This window comes from Labeo rohita, chromosome 5 (genome assembly GCF_022985175.1).
Source record: "Labeo rohita strain BAU-BD-2019 chromosome 5, IGBB_LRoh.1.0, whole genome shotgun sequence".
In the NCBI taxonomy this organism is placed as follows: Eukaryota; Metazoa; Chordata; class Actinopteri; order Cypriniformes; family Cyprinidae; genus Labeo; species Labeo rohita.
This window is the reverse complement of record NC_066873.1, coordinates 13,952,467-13,971,032: the sequence shown is the minus strand read 5'-3', so window position 1 is coordinate 13,971,032 and position 18,566 is coordinate 13,952,467. Positions and strand designations below refer to the sequence as shown.

General features: G+C 35.9%; 2 protein-coding genes across 6 annotated transcripts; one reads left to right on the top strand and one right to left on the bottom strand.

Annotated features, from left to right (window-relative positions):
* Positions 1–1,162: 1,162 nt before the first annotated feature.
* cfap157 (cilia and flagella associated protein 157) lies at positions 1,163–7,227 on the bottom strand. Its single transcript, XM_051109978.1, has 9 exons — positions 7,018–7,227; positions 6,253–6,524; positions 5,901–6,054; positions 2,465–2,732; positions 2,248–2,378; positions 2,005–2,155; positions 1,741–1,919; positions 1,471–1,608; positions 1,163–1,338 (listed from the first exon to the last, which is right to left on the bottom strand). The coding sequence occupies exons 1-9, from the start codon at positions 7,167–7,169 to the stop codon at positions 1,317–1,319; spliced, it is 1,467 nt and encodes a 488-aa protein (XP_050965935.1). The 5' UTR covers positions 7,170–7,227; the 3' UTR covers positions 1,163–1,316.
* sh2d3cb (SH2 domain containing 3Cb) lies at positions 6,669–18,402 on the top strand. 5 transcript variants are annotated; one of them, XM_051109974.1, is made up of 11 exons: positions 6,669–6,814; positions 11,024–11,063; positions 12,088–12,216; positions 12,868–13,301; positions 14,516–14,592; positions 14,676–15,157; positions 15,455–15,570; positions 16,747–16,918; positions 17,078–17,189; positions 17,303–17,509; positions 17,737–18,402. In XM_051109974.1, the coding sequence occupies exons 1-11, from the start codon at positions 6,810–6,812 to the stop codon at positions 17,889–17,891; spliced, it is 1,929 nt and encodes a 642-aa protein (XP_050965931.1). In that variant the 5' UTR covers positions 6,669–6,809; the 3' UTR covers positions 17,892–18,402. The 5 variants fall into 5 exon arrangements, with proteins under 5 accessions (XP_050965931.1, XP_050965934.1, XP_050965933.1 ...); XM_051109977.1 differs by lacking the exon at positions 6,669–6,814 and adding an exon at positions 9,278–9,409; XM_051109976.1 differs by lacking the exon at positions 6,669–6,814 and adding an exon at positions 9,626–9,771.
* Positions 18,403–18,566: the final 164 nt, after the last annotated feature.

Genomic DNA, 18,566 nt, shown 5'->3' with positions numbered 1-18,566 from the left:
ATTCAATAACTATAGACAACACTTAATGAGCCAGAATAGTAAACCCTTACCAAAAAGAAGTATACTTCAAGTTTATTTTATTAAGTATACTTAAGTAAAGTTCAAGTATATTTTTAAGCATACTTTATGTGATAAGTATACAAATATCAGTGTACTAGAAGTATACTTGTAAGTGTACCAATTCAACACTCCTTGGGACTAAATTGGCCCACTTTCTAGTATATAAAAGTATACTTTTAAGTATACTTTAAGTATAACAGTAGTAAACTGAGTACACAACTAGTTTACATCTATGCTTTTAGTTTGTACTGCAACTATACTAAAAGTGAACTTATGGGTATACTGATAGTTTACTAATTAAATACTAGTAGTTTTATACTGCAAGTATACTCAGAAGTTTTCTTTACGTGAACTTTACATCATACTTTAAGTGTACTACTATGTCCCTATTTAGGTATTAATTTGCATATGTTTTGTTATAGGAATATCTGAACATACAAAACAAAAGAAAAAAACAGTGTATCTGCTTGTAAACAAAAACATTTTATTCTAGCTTCATGCATTCTTTTTTATAAACACTTGAATATGGGTAAGTTTCATAAAAAAGAAAGAAACAACATTTTGAACAAAAAGCTGAAAAAAGACTGAATTGGATTCAGAATGATAATCAAAATGTAGATGTAGTCGATCAACACCCCAAAGCTTGGCAGTCATTATTACCTCTTCATGGGTCGACCTTTTATTCGATAAGGTTACACGGTTTTGGTGCTGTTTTATGCTTCGTGTTAGATTACATGTGGGAGCATCTGTTGTTTCGGGGGGTTTTTTTTCTGCACTTGTGTTTTGGAAATTCTGTACAGAAGACATGTAATAGGGCCCCCTACCGTATAACAATGAAAACATGGATTCTCAAAGCACAAGTATAGCTTAAATATCTTCAGACTCTCTCTAAGTATAAGTCAAGTATACTTAAATGTCATTTTAAGTATATTTCTGATAAGTACATAAAGCACATTTCTAAAAAGTACTTAAAATATAGACTGACAGTATACTTTCCTATTTTTAGTTTAAAATAAGTATACTAATAGCACACTTGAATAAACTTTTTTACATAAAGGAAGATTAGTACACATCACTTTTCTTTATAAAAAAGACACTTTATTCCAATTTCAGGCCAGCGTTACTTATTTATTCATCATGATACAACACTACCACCTAGTGACAAGATATGAAAACAACAATGAAATTTGGAATGATTTAAAATTAACAATACATTATTTTAAAAAAAAAAAAAAAACTCCCACAAGTATGACCAGTCATTTATTATTTGATTGTTTCCTAAAAGACAAGAAAACAGTCAAATTGGTTCATCAAAAGTTATCTGCTGCACTATTAACAATATTTCATGTTTTTTGTATTCATGATCACATGCTGTGTGTGCTGTTGATGTGCCATTACCCATATACTTACTTATGTACATATGTATAAGCACTCCTAGACAGATTTCCTAACTTTGATGTAGTGTGTGTTTTGCGAGGGACCAACCCAAGGTCTCCAGTTTTGAAATGAGAAAGACGTGAAGTGGATTTCTGCAGGAGTTCACTTGGTCTGGAGTTGAAAGCAAGCATGAAAGTACTCAAATAACATTGCCAAAATTATGATATGGTTAGTATTAGAGCTGCAATATGTTGCATGCCCATTTTAATCCATGTTACTGAATTGAAATGAATGAATTTGTACCTTTTTATGTCAGAGGGTTTTTTAAGATCATGACTGCAAGTCACCTCTGGCACAAACTCTGTAAGAGCTGGACCGTTTCCTAAAGCTGCAGCACTGTCCAGCACAGCCAGCAGCTTCTGCATCATCTGATTTCGTCTGACAGTAATCTTCAGTTCTGAGTCTTCCTCTTTAGGGACCTCCTGTAACCAAACCAGAGTAAGACTGCTGTTTATTTACTTGGCTGTAGCACCAAATGATAATTGATCTGTTTATGTTCACTCTTACCCTAAGGGCCTCCTTTAAAGCTACGGCTGCTTCCTCAAGAACTCTTTTTAGCTCTTTTCTCAGCGTATTTTCCTCTTCAAGCTCTTCCCTCTGTCTCATAACTTCAGCTTTTGTTTGGTTTAGCACTTCTATAACTGTTGCATGTTTCTTTCTGTAAGTACAGTGGTTGTAATACTATTAAAACACACTGAAAAAAGTATTTAAAATAAATTATTATCTCATAAATGACTTTAGGAGTCCAACCTGAGAGCATCAAGCTCTGTGCATATTGCAGAATGGCTGTCTAGCAGCTCTTGGTGCTCCACTTTAAGTTTGGTACATTTCTCCACTTCAGACTGCATTTGCTTGCACTTTTCTGTCAACTGATAGACCACCTTAAGAGAAATTTATATTTAGTTTTTGCTTTTGTTTCCAAACAGCAAAAAAGATGCATGAAAGTATAGATGTATAAACTGGCAACCTTTTGATTAGCAATATTCTTCTTGGTTATCTCATGTAGCAGCGGTTCAGTAATGGCGTTCTCTATTTTGAATTGTTTTTCTCTTGCTCGTAGATCATCATTCTCTCTCAGCAGCTCCTTGGTCTTGTCTGAGAGCTGCTGAAGTTGAGCTGTCACAGAGAGGTTTTCTTGCATGGCCCTCTTTGTCGTCTCGGGCATTTTCTGGTCTGAAACTCGCCGAAATTCAGCTGCTACAGCAGCAACATGTTGCAGCATTTCTTTTTTTAGCCTGCAGCAGCCAAAAAAAGTCAATTTAAAATGTAGTATTTTAAACACATTTATGTTTTTTTTGCCAACTTTATATTTAAAGGGATAGTTCACCCAAACATCCTGTCATTAATTACTCACCCTCATGTTGTTCCAAACCTGTAAGACCTTCATTCATCTTCAGAACACAAATTAAGATATTTTTTATGAAATCTGATGACTTATCGACACTGCATAGACAGCAATGCAACTGACACGTTCAAGATCCAGAAAGGTAGTAAGGACTTTGATAAAATAGTCCATGTGACATCAGTGGTTAAATGGTAATTCTATGAAACTACGAGTATACTTTTTGTGCATAATGAAAACAAAAATAATGACTTTATTCAACAATTTCTTCTCTTTCCTGTCAGTCTTCAACCCACGTTCACGAGAGCACCATGCGTGCATGTGGTAATGATGACACGGGAGCGGACGTTCTGATTGTAGAAAATGTATTCTTTATAAAATTAAGGTTGAACCACATGTCACATGGACTATTTTAACTACTACCTTTCTGGGCCTTGAATGTGGTAGTTCTGTCACTGTCTATGCAGGGTCAGAAAGCTCTTGGATTTCATCAAAATATCTTAATTTGTGTTCCTAAGATGAACAAAGGTTATGGGTTTGGAACGACATGAGACTGAGTAAGCAATAACAGAATTTTCATTTTTGGGTGAACTATCCCTTTAAAATATACACTGCCCTCCAAAAGTTTGGAAACACCCCTGGCAAAGTGTGGTTTTGGATGATATCAGCATAAATCCTTATCATTTTTTGGTGCAAATACATTAAATACATTATCATTGAAGACCAGCAATAATCATTTTTTTTTTGATTACATAATAATGGCAATATATACATGTCAAAGTCAGACAAGACCCTTTGCCAGCTGTGATGCCTGGTTACTGGTTTACACTTGGCCCAGGTTTTAAAAGATTTTTGGGTCAGCACACTTTAATAGCTTCAACAATTGATTGCCCTTATCAGTGCAAAATTATCACAAATTAAAAAGGATTCATGCCAATATTGTCCAGACCCCCACTTTTCTAGGGCGTTTCCCTTTTGGAGGGCATACATTTAAAGTTAACAGCAAGGGAATCCGGCATAAAACCTTTGCCAATTATGACAGATAATTCCATGTGGCGACCCCTAACGGGAGCAGCTGAAGGTGAGAAAAATATTTTTAAATATAAATGTTTAAAATAATTAATAACACTTCACAATATGGTTCCATTTATTAACATTTGTTAGTAGAAACTAACTATGATAAATACTTCTAAAGCATTTATTAATCTTAGTTCATGTTAATTTTAACATTTACTAATGGGTCATTCTGTGTCAAAACTTTTATTTTGCTATTTTTTAGTATGTTCTATACAATTGTTTTGATAGAAGGAAACAAGATACAATTCTAATTTCAACATTATTTCTTCTTCAGACATTGTTTTTTAAATAAAATAAGTATCAGCTATATACAAAGTGACCAACATTTGGTTTTCGACCACTGAAAATTCAACAATCTGTATATGAAGAGTTCAGATGCAAAACCAGCAAAAAGCCATCTCGGTCAAAAATGAGATAATGATACTGAGTGAATGCTCTTGACACATATTATACATCCATCAAATACTTTTACTTCAAACTCGCTAAATTCCAGCCTCAGTCCAATGCGAAGTACCAGTACTTACTTAGAAACCTATACAAAGTAGGCAGAAAGAAATGCTAATTTTAAAGAAATCCGTTTTAAAGAATACGGCTTCTGCATCTGAACCCTTCATATGGAGCCTTATTGAAATCCCTGTATCTCTAGGACTGAATGATGCAGGGGAGGGATAGGCAACGTCGGTCCTAGAGTGCCGATGTCCTGCAGAGTTTAGTTCCAACCCTGAAAAAAAACTCACCTGCCGGTAGCTCTAGTAATTCTGAAGACATTGATTAGCTTGTTCAGGTGTGCTTGATTAGAGTTGGAGCTAAACTCTGCAGGTCATCGGCACTCCAGGACCGACTTTGCCTATCCCTGATGTAGGGCCTTGAAAATTAAGATTACAAAAGAAAAGTGTATTAACAACTGGAATCTAAAATCATATTGCAATATCTTTAATATTTCTTGAGTTATAGGCACAAAAACATTGGAAAAAGAATATTTATGGCACTTATGTTCAATGCAGTTGTCTTGACAGAAGTTACAGACATTCCTCTTTAAAAGAAATATTTTCAATCATATTTTTTCAAACTGACCCACATTGGGGTTTGACCACTGAAAATGTGTACATTTTAACAATTGACTCCTGGAGCCATATTGAAATTTCAATATCTCTGGTACAGAATTTTTTAATTTTTAGGCGATTTAAATAAATATGCCAAAGGAAAGTTTGTTAAGACCCAATATCTAAAAGGGCATTAAAATATCTTTAATACTGCATGAGTTACAGGCATGCAAACCTTAGAAAAAAACTTGAAAAGTGCTGGCTCCCTATTTTTGAATGGTCACCATTGGCACATAATGCAACAAAGATAGCTAAAGTCAACAGATTTTACTAACAGAACTACCAATCTCTGTGTAAAAATAAGATAATGATGCTGCCATCTTTCTGAAGTCATTTTACCCCCCTGTAACTTGACTCTGAATTCTAGGTGAAAATTTGACCATTTTGACCTCCCTCTACAAAAAAGTGGATAACTCAATAAATATTCGTCCATGACATTTAATATTTTGGCTTTTATCACTATACATGTCTGTCTTCTTCAGAAGAAATGTTAGCTAAATTTGAGCTGGGGTCCTTGTTGAGTTGACCTGGAATGACCCTATTAAAATCAAGAGTTGTATCAGTTTTTAACACAGTTGATTCTTTTATTCATATAATGTGTGTGTTCCTGTCTGAAAGCTGAGAGGCTAAAAAATCTCAACAACAAAGCGAGCCCAAGGATTTAAAAGAACCTTAGTGTTTTTTGAATGCGGTACTATACATACATACCAAGCAACAGATCCACTTGTGCATTGAACAAATGCCTCTTTGTAAGGCCTTATATTGCAATCATTCACTGAAAACAGAAGATGAATGGAAACCAGTCTTGATCCAGGCATATTCATCTAAGAAGGCACCTCCCATGACCTTGATCTCTGAACAATGAGTATGAAAATGCTCACCTGTCATTGTCCAGTACAGCTTTTTTCTCCAGATTATAGATTTGTGCTTGATGTTCTTCTTTTTGCTTTTGAAGCTGCTCTTCCAAAGACCTGCGTTCAGCCATGAGATTCTCTCTCTGCATAGAAAACTCTTCCAAAGATGCCAGCTTACCAGCTAAACGCAAAAAGGTTAACACATTTTAATTAATGATGGATTGAAAGATGCATTTATTAATACCAGGCACTTATATGATTTAATATAATTTAATGCCTCACACTGACATAGCAGTACAGCTAAGACCTTAAAAATCAATGTGACATTTTAAATGTTTGTATTCTAAGTGAATATGTAACTGCTCAAAAGCTTGTATACCAAGCGCCATGTTCTCCGATGTGAATTTTTCCTTATTTTCCTGAAGTTCGTGTCTAAGCAGGCTCAGTTGTAACTCAAAGGACTCCCTCTCAGCCTCTTGAGCTTGCTGGTTTCTTGATAACGTCTCAGCCAGATCAATCAGCTCATCTTCTTTTTGAGCCAGTGTGCGTTTCAGGTAGAGGACTATGTCTTTCTTCTCTTTCTCCACATTATTGATCTTTGAGTGTAAGTCCTTTTCTTGAACCTCCAATTCATCACATTTTTGCTGGTATCTGCAATACACAAGACAAGGTCACAGTTATTAATAACTTGTATGCTTCCTGCAGAGGGTATGACATATTTGTTGAAGTATGTTGCCTGGTTAATTATTAAAAGATAATAATCCAAAGTCTATTTCATTTCAGTTTCCTCAAGGGCACAGACATGAGCTACACGAATGACCTAAACACACAGTAAATGAGTGAATTCTGCTGCGATATGATGTGAATATAATCTTGTGGCTATACTTAAATCTAAAGATACTGATACTTCAATCATCTTGGCAACTCAACATTATCATGAGGTGAGTGTTTGGTGCGCACGTCAACATTGCTTTGGATTGAAGTTACTACATTAACATACAAACGCGTTTTGTTTTTTGTGTTGCGTTTTTTTAGCAGATAAATAGTATTTAAATAGTATTTAGTCTTACTTTAACTTTGCTGTTATGTAACAACAAACAGCCATGTAAAACAGGGTCGTGATAACTTGCATATACTCTCTGACCTTTCCAGTCGCTCCTCCAAATCGCGTATTTGAGCCCGGTAAAAGTTTTTGTCATTTTCCGTCAGTTCTTCTTCATTTTTCTGCTCAGGATTCATACTTTCCTTTTTAGGCGATTTATCTCCGGTCCCTTTTCCATTCTTTTTGGGAGGCATTGGACTTTTACGTGCTTTAAACGAAACAGTCTGAAAGGTACAAACTTGCAAATGCAATTGTTTCTTGTTGCCATGGACGTGAGGTTTAGTTGTGAGTCATGAGCTGCGCAGAGACGTGCGGGAGAACACATTGTGCTTTTCACAGACTTTTAAAACCTAAAATTGTTGAAAAAATTATACAAAGATGTTTGGGCCAAACTTTTCACTTCATTTTTGATTGAAAGCTGAGTTGTATGCCGTCGTTTGCTAATTTGACAGAGTTTTCTAATATTTGATATAAGATTAATAAACGCTTCAGAAGTGTTACTTCATGTTAAAGAAGGTAAACAAACTCAACCTAAATGATAAAATGATATATGGAGAGAGAGAAAGAGACTGTGCTTTTTAACTTTTTACTTGGCTTGTACTTGTCAGACTGTATGTAAAGATTTATGAATTAGTCTGTTTTTTTGTATTAATCAAAATTAAACTTAGAATATTTACATTTACTAACATTTACCCACTCCTGCATAGACTATACTGTTCTCTATGATAGATCACAATGGGGCTTAAGGTCACCTGAGGTAAAAGGCCCATTGGATGTTGTCTTTTTTAAACATAGCAACAAATATATCACTACAGCACTTTCCTAAACACTGTTATACTGAAACCAAAAGTTTGAAATATTGTGGAAGACTGGATTTGTTTTGACGAATGTGCAAAGCATGTGCATAAACTATTTTGTAACTCTATTAAACTCTAACCATTGTAAAACGATTCACACTTCAGTTAGCACAGGTTGTTATAAAATATGTGGAATATTATAAATGCAAGACTTTTTATAATTAAAAGTCTGTTTAAAGTTCAGCCTGTTTACCCTGTTTAATGATTTTTAATGATTTTAAAGGGATAGTTCACCCGCAAATGAAAATTCTGTCATTAATTACTCACCGTCATGCTGTTCCAAATCTGTAAGACCTTTGTTCACCTTTGGAACACAAGTTGAGATATTTTTGATGAAAACTGATGATGAAAAAGCTTTCTGACCCTGCATAGATAGCAACGCTAGTTAGGACGTAATCAATCAAGTAATCATCTTCCACCATTACCGAGAGTACCACGATGTATGCACGTGCATTCTTTGCACGTAAACAAGGTGCAGCACCAAGCACATTTTTGTCATTATTTTTGTTTTCTTGTAAGTATTCTCGTAGCTTCATAAAATTACAGTTGCACCAACCGATGTCCAATGTCCTTACTATGTTTCTGGGCCTGGGAGCATTTCAGTTACGTTGCTGTCTATGGAGGGTCCGAAAGTTCTTGGATTTCATCAAAAAATATCTTAATTTGTGTTCTGAATACGAACGAAGGTCTTACGGGTTTGGAACGACATGAGGGTGAGTAATTAATGACAGAATTTTCTTTTTTAGGTGAACTATCCCTTTAATGTGGGTCCAGTTTGACCTGAGGATCACATGGGCGTAGTTTCAAAAGTGCATGACTGTTGAAAAAGACTCATTCTCGTTGTTCACATCCTCACATATTTCTGAGAATTTTCATTACACTATATACTGATCACATATCTGTTGCAATTTCCTAAGTTGTCCTTCAGAAACTCCCCTTTTTATTTACAAAGCTATAAATAATCCATATATTAAATTAGTGTATTCTCAACCAAAACTCTGTATGAGTTTCATGAGAGTGGACAGGTGTGGATTGACATTTTTTTATATAGTTAATGATTTATAACAGTGTTAGCCTTATATGTTTCGTTCATTTTGCCTTTTTAAAAATTCTAAATGTATATTTAAGTTTAATAAAAGCTTTCTGTGCTTTATCTGCAAGCTGGCCCACTCAGGGACTGGCACAGGGAATAATACAATGATCTGAATGAGACCATAGGCATCTGCGGGTCTTCAGCTGGTATTGCTGAACTGTCTAAACAAACGCTTTTGGCGTACAATAACAGGCATTTTGTGAGTATGATGGAATTGCCAAGTTGTAGGGGGAGGGGTGAGAAACATACAGAAAAAAACGTCATCAGAAGACACTGCAACATTGTAGCAAAGAATAATAGACGCGCTGCGTGTCAAAGAACGTGACAATGATATGGACTCTGTCATTCACCGCGGATCATGCAGCGGGATAAGCCTCATGACCATGGGTTAGTAGTGGTTTATGACAGCTAAGGTCATTTAAACAACTATAAAACATAATGAAAGTGAAATTCAATAGCAGTGAGTTCTACACTGAGCGCTGAGGTGAGATATTACAAATTTACTTTGAATGTTGAACTTTTCAGGTCATCTTATTATAAAACTAATCGCAGAAGCTGCATTTTCTCTAAACTAACAAGTAAGCAGTCACATGTCACGGTAAACTTACATTGCCAGTAAGTCTTTTGTGATTGTAGTGATAGATGGTGCTTGTTTATGGATGTCTGAGAGGAGCAGAGAGGTTCGGGGAGGGGAGTCTGACTGCTCATTATGTAACTGCCGTTTGGAAATCTGTTTTCGCGCTCAGCTTTCAGAGTCTGACATTCCTACAGTTCCATTGGGATTCCGTTAGACAACACAGCGAGAACAGATCACAGAGAACAACACAGAGAAACAACGTGCGTAGAGTACGTGCTCATCCTTATCCTGTCATATCGCATGTCGCACTGGTGGAGGAACAACAAGTGTTTTATAGATGAGAATGACTTTGGTGAGAATCCCTTTCTGGTAGGAGGTTATTTAATAATTGTTAAAATGTTGTTTAGGAAACGTCAGCTTAACGTCGCTACATATTATTATTATTAAGTGTTTAAGTGTCTTCTGTTATGTTTATACCACATGCTTTTTGATATGCTGCATGTCATTTTCTAAATGATTTCACTGAGGAAAGCAGCGAAACAAACAAAGCGTGCTCATCCTCATCCTATTATATCGGGTAGATCGTATTTGTGGAGGCATTTCGTACTGAAAACAAGTGTCTGGGAAATGTTTTGTAGAGGAGAATTACTTTCTGAGAATCCTTTTCTGGTGGGAAGTTCGTTTATGGTTGTTAAAAGGTTGTTTAGGTGACGTGATTTACAATGTAAAGGTATTAAAGTGTCTTTTATTATGTGTTTATTACTTTTATTACTTTATATTTATTATGTGTTTATTACTGTGTTAAACACTTTCCAGTATTTAAAAAAAATAAAATAAATAAATCTGTTTTAAGCAAACAAAATTGTTTTTGGCATTGAGTCTAACCAAAAATCAAACCAAATGTAGCAAACCAAATGTAACCAAGAATAAACAAAAAAAGAAGTGAGATTGATGTTAGAGGTAAGAAAAATTGTGTGTTCTATATTTATACCTCTATATTTGTACTGGAAAACAATGAGACTTGTGGTATTTGTCTGACTGTGTGTCGAGGAATGTGTTTAACTTTTTGTTTTTAACTGCTGTTTTTTCAGTCCAGGAGGCTCTGCTTAGTACGGAACGTTAAATATCTGATTGTGAAACCGTGAGAGGGAACTGGTGTTGTAATCGCTAAGATATTCAGGCTGTCTGGCATGGAGGCTTTTTGTTTGGGAATGGACACAGCAGGCTGTAACTGGGTGTTGTCGGATGTATCTGTGGTCCTGCAGTTAATATACTAAACTGTGTCAATGCGTCCCCTAATACACAGAGGATATAGCGGTCATGGGAAAGAGCAGGATGTGTTTTCCTGTGACAGTTTCCTGCCTTGAAGCCACCTGCCTGTCACTTCATACTCTTATTTAAAGTTTTGCTTATGAATAAGTGTTTCCACTCAGAAACAAACACATGAATCATTGCGCATTACCGCATTTTGACATCGGTTACCACACTGGTCTAATTTTGTAATTTGTTCTGCATTTACAGGCATTCGGATCACATGGAAAACAGTGGAGTTTATGTAAAGGTAGGCTACTGTGTGATACTTGTAATATATTAACTTCAGTTTCAGAGTGACATTGTGACATTGTCAAGGTGAAACTTGTCTTTTAGTCATAGTTTACACAAAAATGAAAATGATGTCATCATTTACATTCCAAACTTGTATGATTTTGTTTCCTGTGGAACACAAAAGAAGATAATTTGTAGATTGTTCATACCTTCCATGACTTCCATTGTATTTTTTTGTCCGTACAATAGAAGTCAGTGGGAACTGAACTGTTTAGTTATCAATATTCTACAAAAGATCTACTTTTGCATTCAGCATATGAACGAAACCCATACAGGTTTGGGACAAATGAAACACAAAATTTTTATTTTATTACCTCATTAACGTTTGGCAAAAATAATGAGCATTGACTATTAAAGATAAAAATGGCCGCATTATGAAGGCTATTTTGTTAGTCACAAAGGATTCCAAGAGCTTAGCCATTAAACTCTAATTGAATTAGGATGGGTGGCACAAAAGGTCTTGGACTGCTGCCCATGTCTTCAGAATGGTTGAGGACAAACAGGGTTACTGTAGGCAACCAACTGTGCCAAATGTTGCTGTTTATTTTAGAGCAACTGAAAACGGACTCACATTTACATAGAGATGTTTCACATTGTACCACTGGTAGTTCTGTTGTAGCCTCTAGAACAAAAAAAAACAGTATTTTCACCATTACTGTCGTTTGTCTTTCTGCACAATGGTTACTTAACATGCAGGGCGTTTTCCCATCATTTAAGTGCACTTTTATCAGTTTTATTGCTCCAGATGAACATATAAATATATTGGATAATGGGGGATAGTTGGTGCTTGTGAGACTCTACACAATGCTGTAAGTAATAATATATTAGTGCAGTGATATATTAGCCTGTTAGGAACAGTAAACACAATGATGTCACCTTAACAGCTGAGAGCCGCAATGAAGGTGTTAGTCATTAGTTCCATAGGAAGTTTCTCATGATTTCTTTGTTGTTATGGTATCTCATCACTTTATTTTCTTTAGTTTTCTAAAGAGACATGCCAACTGAATTCCCCGTCAGACAAATTAAAGCAGGAGTTGGAACAAGAGCTGAAATTGAGCAGCTGTAACTTATCAAGTCATGGCTGGTACCATGGTCGCATACCCTGGGAGGTGAGATTGTAAATATCTTTATGGAGAAATAAAGGTTCCAAAAGGATATTTTCTGAGCAGTGCCATTTTAGAACCATTTTTGGTTCCCTAAAATAAACCCCTATGTTGTTCCAAACCTGTAAGACCTTTATTCATCTTCAGAACACAAATAAAGATATTTCTGATAAAATCCGAGAGCTTTCTGACCCGGCATAGACGGCAATGCAACTGACATGTTCACGGCCCAAAAAGGTAGTAAGGACATTGATAAAATAGTCCATGTGACATCAGTGTTTCAACTTTAATTTTATAAAGCTACGAAAATACTTTTTTTGCACAAAGAAAACAAAAATAACAACTTTATTCAACAACTTCAACAACAATCTTTGATGCGTGTTCACGAGAGTATCCAAAATATCTTCATTTGTGTTTCTGAAGATTAATGAAGGTCTTACAGATTTGAAACAATATGAGGATGAGTAATTAATAACAGAATTTTCATTTTTAGGTGAACTGTCCCTTTAAAAATTGTTCATAGAACCAAAGATACTAATAAAGAACCTTCTTACATATTTAAATGTTCTTGGTTTTGACTAGTGTTTCCTCATCTCCAAATACATATTAATATGATGTACATTATGTATTGTATGACCTAATAATGGCTTTTTACAGGTGTCTGAGTCTCTTGTGCAACGGGATGGGGATTTTCTAGTGCGTGACTCCCTCACCAGCATTGGAGACTATGTCTTAACCTGCTGCTGGAACCAGAAAGCTCTTCATTTCCTCATCCACAAGGTTCTGCTCAGATCTTATGACACACATACTCGAGCGCAGTACATTCTGGAGAAGGAAGCATTTGATTCTGTGCCAGTGCTGGTTCATTCCTATGTTGGAAATAAAAGGCCCCTGACAAAGCAGAGCGGTGCCTACATTTACTCACCAGTTAACAGGACACTTCCGCTAAGACACCTAGAAACCATGTTTGGGCTTCCGAGTGTGGAGAACAGTCCGGCAAACTCACCAACCAGACAGAAGGGAAGCCAAATGAAGAGGGAAAGCATAACTGTGACAGAGGCTTTGGAAATTGAGCTGATAAGACCGCAGAGGTGAGTTTTATGATAGAAAATCTTCAAAAAATCAGTCGTTGATATACCATTACATACACCAATATATGTATATACAATTGAAGTCAAAAGTTTACATACACCTTGCAGAATCTGCAAAATGTTAATTATTTTATCAAAATAAGAGGGATCATACAAAATGCATGTTATTTTTGATTTAGTACTGACTTGAATAAGATATTTCACATAAAAAGATTTTTACATGTGGTCCACAAGAGAAAATTATAGTTTAATTTATCAAAATGACCCTTTTTAAAAAATTTACATGCACTTGATTTCTAAATCTCTTGTCTTGTTATCTGAATGATCCACAGCTGTTTTTTGTTGTTGTTGTTGTTGTTGTTGTTTTCCAATGCTAATTGTTCCTGAGTCCCTTGTTTGTCCTGAACAGTTGAACTGGCCACTGTTCTTCAGAAAAATCCTTCAGGTCCCACAAATTATTTGGTTTTTCAGCATTTTTGTGTATTGAACCCATTCCAACAATCACTGTATGATTCTGAGATTCATCTTTTCACACTGAGGACAACTGAGGGACTCATATGCAACTATTACAGAAGGTTCAAACGCTCACTGATGCTCCAAAAGGAAACACAATTCATTAAGAGCTGTGGGTGTAAACTTTTGAACAGAATGAAGATGTGTACATTTTTCTTATTGTGTGTGTAATTTTTCGTCCTTCTGGAGCATCAGTGAGCATTTAAACCTTCTGTAATAGTTGCATATGAGTCCCTCAGTTGTCCTCAGTGTGAAAAGATGGATCTCAAAATCATACAGTCATTGCTGATAAGGATTTAAATACACAAAAAAGCTGAAAAACCAAAGAATTTGTTTAACTGTTCAGGACAAACAAGGGACTCATGAACAACTATCACAAAAAAAAAACAAACAGCTGTGGATCATTCAGGTACCAAGACAGTATTAAGAATCAAGTGTATGTAAACTTTTGAACAGGGTTGTTTTTATAAATTCAACTATTATTTTCTCTTGTGTAAACACATTTTATGTGAAACATCTTATTCAGGTTAGTAATGACTGCTGAAAATTCAGCTTTGCATCACAGGAATAAATAGCATTTTAAAATACAAATAGAAATGTAAGAGGCTTCTGCCAAAAGCATAAAAAATGTACATAAATCTCATCCTGTAAATGATTAGGTTTTGTTTTGATAAATGTTTGTCCTGTACTGTTTTCCACAGTGACATTGTGAGGAGTTTTGATAGCACCGTGGAGCAGCGCGTTGTGGTATCAACTTCCCCTATAATAATGAGCACATGTAAGATTCATTTCCCATCAAATCAAGTAAAACTAGTAAGTACGAGAATAGCATTGTGACTGTGCATCTGCTTTTGTCTCTAGTGGCCAGGCGGCGACGAAGCCCCTCTGAAAACAGGAAGTTTGTGATAGTTCCTTCATCACCTGTTCTCCAAAAGTCCAGTGAAATACGCCTTTGTTCATCTCCCCCTGAAAACACTCTCATCTATTTGGAGCCAACAGTACATCTTCTGTCCTCCATGACACACTCCCATCAAAACAACAGAGAAGCAAACCATCCCCAAAATGACCCAGCGATTTCTCAAGCTGACCCTGTGGATACAAATCATCCCTTTGTAAGACATGAGATGCAGACTCTGGACTGCAGAGAAGAGTACGATGAGGATTATTTAGTGCCTTTCATCACGGACACAGTTTCCTGTTTCAGACCTAGTACGTACCAGTCACCACTGATGCCCCCAGAAAATAAACCTCTGGAGACCAGAATACTGAAAAAAGTAAAGGACATCCTGTTTGAAACGGATACAAATACAATGGCAATGCATATCACCAAAGTTGACTGCATGGTAAGTTTAAATGTTTGTAAACTGAAATTTATTAGGGCTGCACAATTAATTGAAATAAAACCAACATCGCAATATGGCTTAGTGAAATCACATATGCATATGTGCTGAATATTTCAGAGTCAAGCACAGCTGTGTTCATTTACACACATGACCAGCTTATTATTCAGTCTTTTTATTGTTTACTAAAATAGGTTTTATTGTACAGTGAAATATTACAACTTTTTTCAAGCATGTTATGTACTGCAAATAAGAAAATGATGCACTTAAATAACAAGATAACTAACCTTCACTCTGCAGGTTGCTCGAATTCTGGAAACGTCTGATGATATGATGAAAGGAATGGGAGTGAGTTCAGGATTGGAGCTACTTACCCTCCCACATGGACATCTTCTCCGTCAAGATCTGCTTGAAAGGTTGGTTCCTACTTTGTCCGATCAGTTCTTTCTGTGAGATTACAACCTTTACATTAAAAGAAATGTAAATGATGTCTCTTACTGAAATATGTAGTAGATACCATGCAAGATTTACAATTTTTAAAAAATCCACATTGTTTTATACATGTTTTGGACTATGGGTGGCACCATTATTTACATGATGTCAAATGGTTGCACTCTGTGATTTACTGGCGCTACATGTTGCTATTTTTATGGCAACATAACTCATAAAATAAAATACTGATACGATGCCACATTGTGCGGCTTTTGGTTGTAATTTTCAGCTGAAGGGCAACAAGAGAAGCAATGTCAGTCTCCACTGCTTTCCTAGAGATGAGGAGAAAACAATGGGAAGTAGCCTGTGGACAAATAAAACTTCTTAAGAGCTGTGTATTTGTTTTTTTCACTTTAGCCCTGATGCCTTTGAGGCTTTTAGTAGCCACAGCCACTGAAAGAGCTTACAGATGACAGTGGATATAAGCACAGACTTAAACCAGTTGCCGTAGCACTGATTTTTCCCCTCAAGGAGTGTAAATGCTCCCAGATATCGAGTGAAATCCGCACTGAGAACTCCTTCAGTGGCTATGGCATCATGACAGCCGTTGGTATGTTTACATCCTGTCAGGATGGCATCTAGCATTTCTTGTCTCTGCCATTTGTAAGCTCTTTCAGTAGCTGTGGTCTACTAAAAGCCTCAGAAGTATCAGCGCTAAAGTGTAGAGAACAAAGATGTGGGTCTTTAGGAAGTTTTATTAGTTCACAGACATCTTCCCATTCTTTTCTCCTTTTATATTGCTAGGAAAGCAGTGAAGACTTACACTGCTTCTCTTGTTGCCCTTCGACTGAAAATTGCTACCAAAAGTCACACATTGTGGCATTGTATCAGTATTTTATTTTATGTGTTGCAGCAAAAATAGCAACAGGTAGCACCAGTAGCTCACCGAGTGCAACCATTTCACATCATCAAAATAATGGCAGCCCTTCATAGTCCAAAATATGTACAAAACAATGTAGATTTTTAAATAACATAAATCTTTAATGGGTTTTCTACTACATATTTCAGTAAGTGAAAACATTTACATTATATTAAGTCATACAAGTCTTGATACCTGGGATTACAGCAATGACAGCAAACAACTCTTTCTCGCCCCTCAGGTTCCACACTATGTCCATAATGCTGGCTGTTCAGCTGCTGGGTTGCACAGGCAGTGCTGATGAAAGAGCCACCCTCCTGCATAGAGCCATCTGTCTGGCCTCTGAACTCAAGAGCAATTTGGGCAATTTGTTTGGCTTTGCCACAGTTATGAAATGCCTTGAATTACCACAGGTTAGGAAGACTGATGAAAGCATTTCTCTGCATGAAAGCATGAGGAAAAATATATCAATACAATTCTAATGAATAAAAATAAGTGAATAAAAAAACAAATTGATAATTATAAATACATTTCTTTATAACATTCTAATCAATCAGTCTTCTTCTTTTCAGATTGCTCGCTTGAATGAGACATGGATGATTTTACGCCAGAAGTACACAGAAAGTGCTGTCCTTTATGAGAAAACCCTTAGACCCTCAATGAGGATGATGAATGACGAAGAAGGTATTCATTCACACATTCTAATTTATTCATATTCTGTCTGTTACATGAGGTTGCTTTAAAATTTTAGCTTACCATTGCAAATTCTCTAGTGACAACTTTAATCTCTCTTTCAGAGATAAGTAGACCCACAGGCACAACTTTTCCGCATGTGCTCCCTCTGCTGTCTCTTCTTGAACGAAATGTTGTGGCTCTTGAGGAGTCAGAGTCATGGGAAAGTGCAGACACTGGAGTGGCCATGGTCTTGAGCCATCTGGATGCTGCACGCACGATTGCGTGCAACGGGAGGATCTTCAGTGCTAATGCTGAGGCCAAACTGCAGGGTAATGGCTTTATAACATAAACAATGGGTACAGAATTTTAGGGATATTTAGAATACTTTTGATAAAGACATAAATAACTGCATTTATTGAACCATGTCTACTTTAAAGTCAAATAAGCATAAAACTGGCATGTTTTAAATTAAATGTCATTCATTTAACACCCAGTTGAACTTAAAGGTTATGTTTTAGGTCAGGTGTATATAATGTTGTGAATCTTTCATTTGCAGGATTTCAGGAGGAAGCAGATGTTCTGGAGGTCTTCCTCACAGAGTTTCAGATGCGTCTCCTGTGGGGAAGCCGTGGAGTGGAAAGAAATAAAGATGAACGTTATTCAAAGTTTGATGAAGTGCTAACAGCTCTGTCCAACAGGCTTGAGCGGTAAAATGACAGAAGGGATGACAGCTAGTCACCTACTATTTTCAGAATATCCACTATGTTTTATGACTTTTTATTTTCAGTTACATTGGTTGTTTTGTTCATAGGTTTATAGAGGGGATGTATGTCTGCCACTGTATATAAACTCAATGCATCCTGCAATTTTAACTTATTTGATTTTCATTATTTGTATGTTTTTTTTGTTTTATATAATGTTATTATTTACATAGTGTACAGAAAATTCATACCCAAGGTTATATTTTTAAGAGGAAATAACTTTAGCTAACTTTGAACTCTGAAGTATCTTTTTAATTGCACTGTTATTGGTTCATATAATCAATGACCAGATAATGGGTAATATTTACTCGCTGGTACACTTTTTTGGAGATTTTAATTTTTTTTTATATTTAACTCTACTATTTCATACTTACAGACATTGTTTATAAATAAATGCAGAGCTGATTTATACTTCGATTTTCTTCCATTAAATTTACTGTGGTATATGTTTCCAAATGAAATGTTTGTTTATCTGATTTATTGCCAAACATTCACTGATTTGAAATTGTAGTGTATGTACTTTGATACCAGTCGCCACATCATACTAAAGTAAATGTTGGTTCAAGTGAGTATCTTATGCCAGATTTATTCAAACAACATTGAATAAGAATCATTTTTCACTCAT

What these genes read in the sequence shown, in the direction of transcription:
- cfap157 (XM_051109978.1), bottom strand. Translation starts at nt 7,169, where the DNA reads ATGCCTCCCAAAAAGAATGGAAAAGGGACCGGAGATAAATCGCCTAAA. An exon ending in AGAATATTGCTAATCAAAAG is followed by an intron (nt 2,379 to 2,464) that starts GTTGCCAGTTTA and finishes ATTTCTCTTAAG; the next exon opens with GTGGTCTATCAGTTGACAGA. An exon ending in AAACCCTCTGACATAAAAAG is followed by an intron (nt 1,609 to 1,740) that starts GTACAAATTCAT and finishes TTTCAACTCCAG; the next exon opens with ACCAAGTGAACTCCTGCAGA.
- sh2d3cb (XM_051109973.1), top strand. Translation starts at nt 9,840, where the DNA reads ATGAGAATGACTTTGGTGAGAATCCCTTTCTG. An exon ending in ATGGTCGCATACCCTGGGAG is followed by an intron (nt 12,217 to 12,867) that starts GTGAGATTGTAA and finishes GGCTTTTTACAG; the next exon opens with GTGTCTGAGTCTCTTGTGCA. An exon ending in CCCTATAATAATGAGCACAT is followed by an intron (nt 14,593 to 14,675) that starts GTAAGATTCATT and finishes TTTTGTCTCTAG; the next exon opens with TGGCCAGGCGGCGACGAAGC.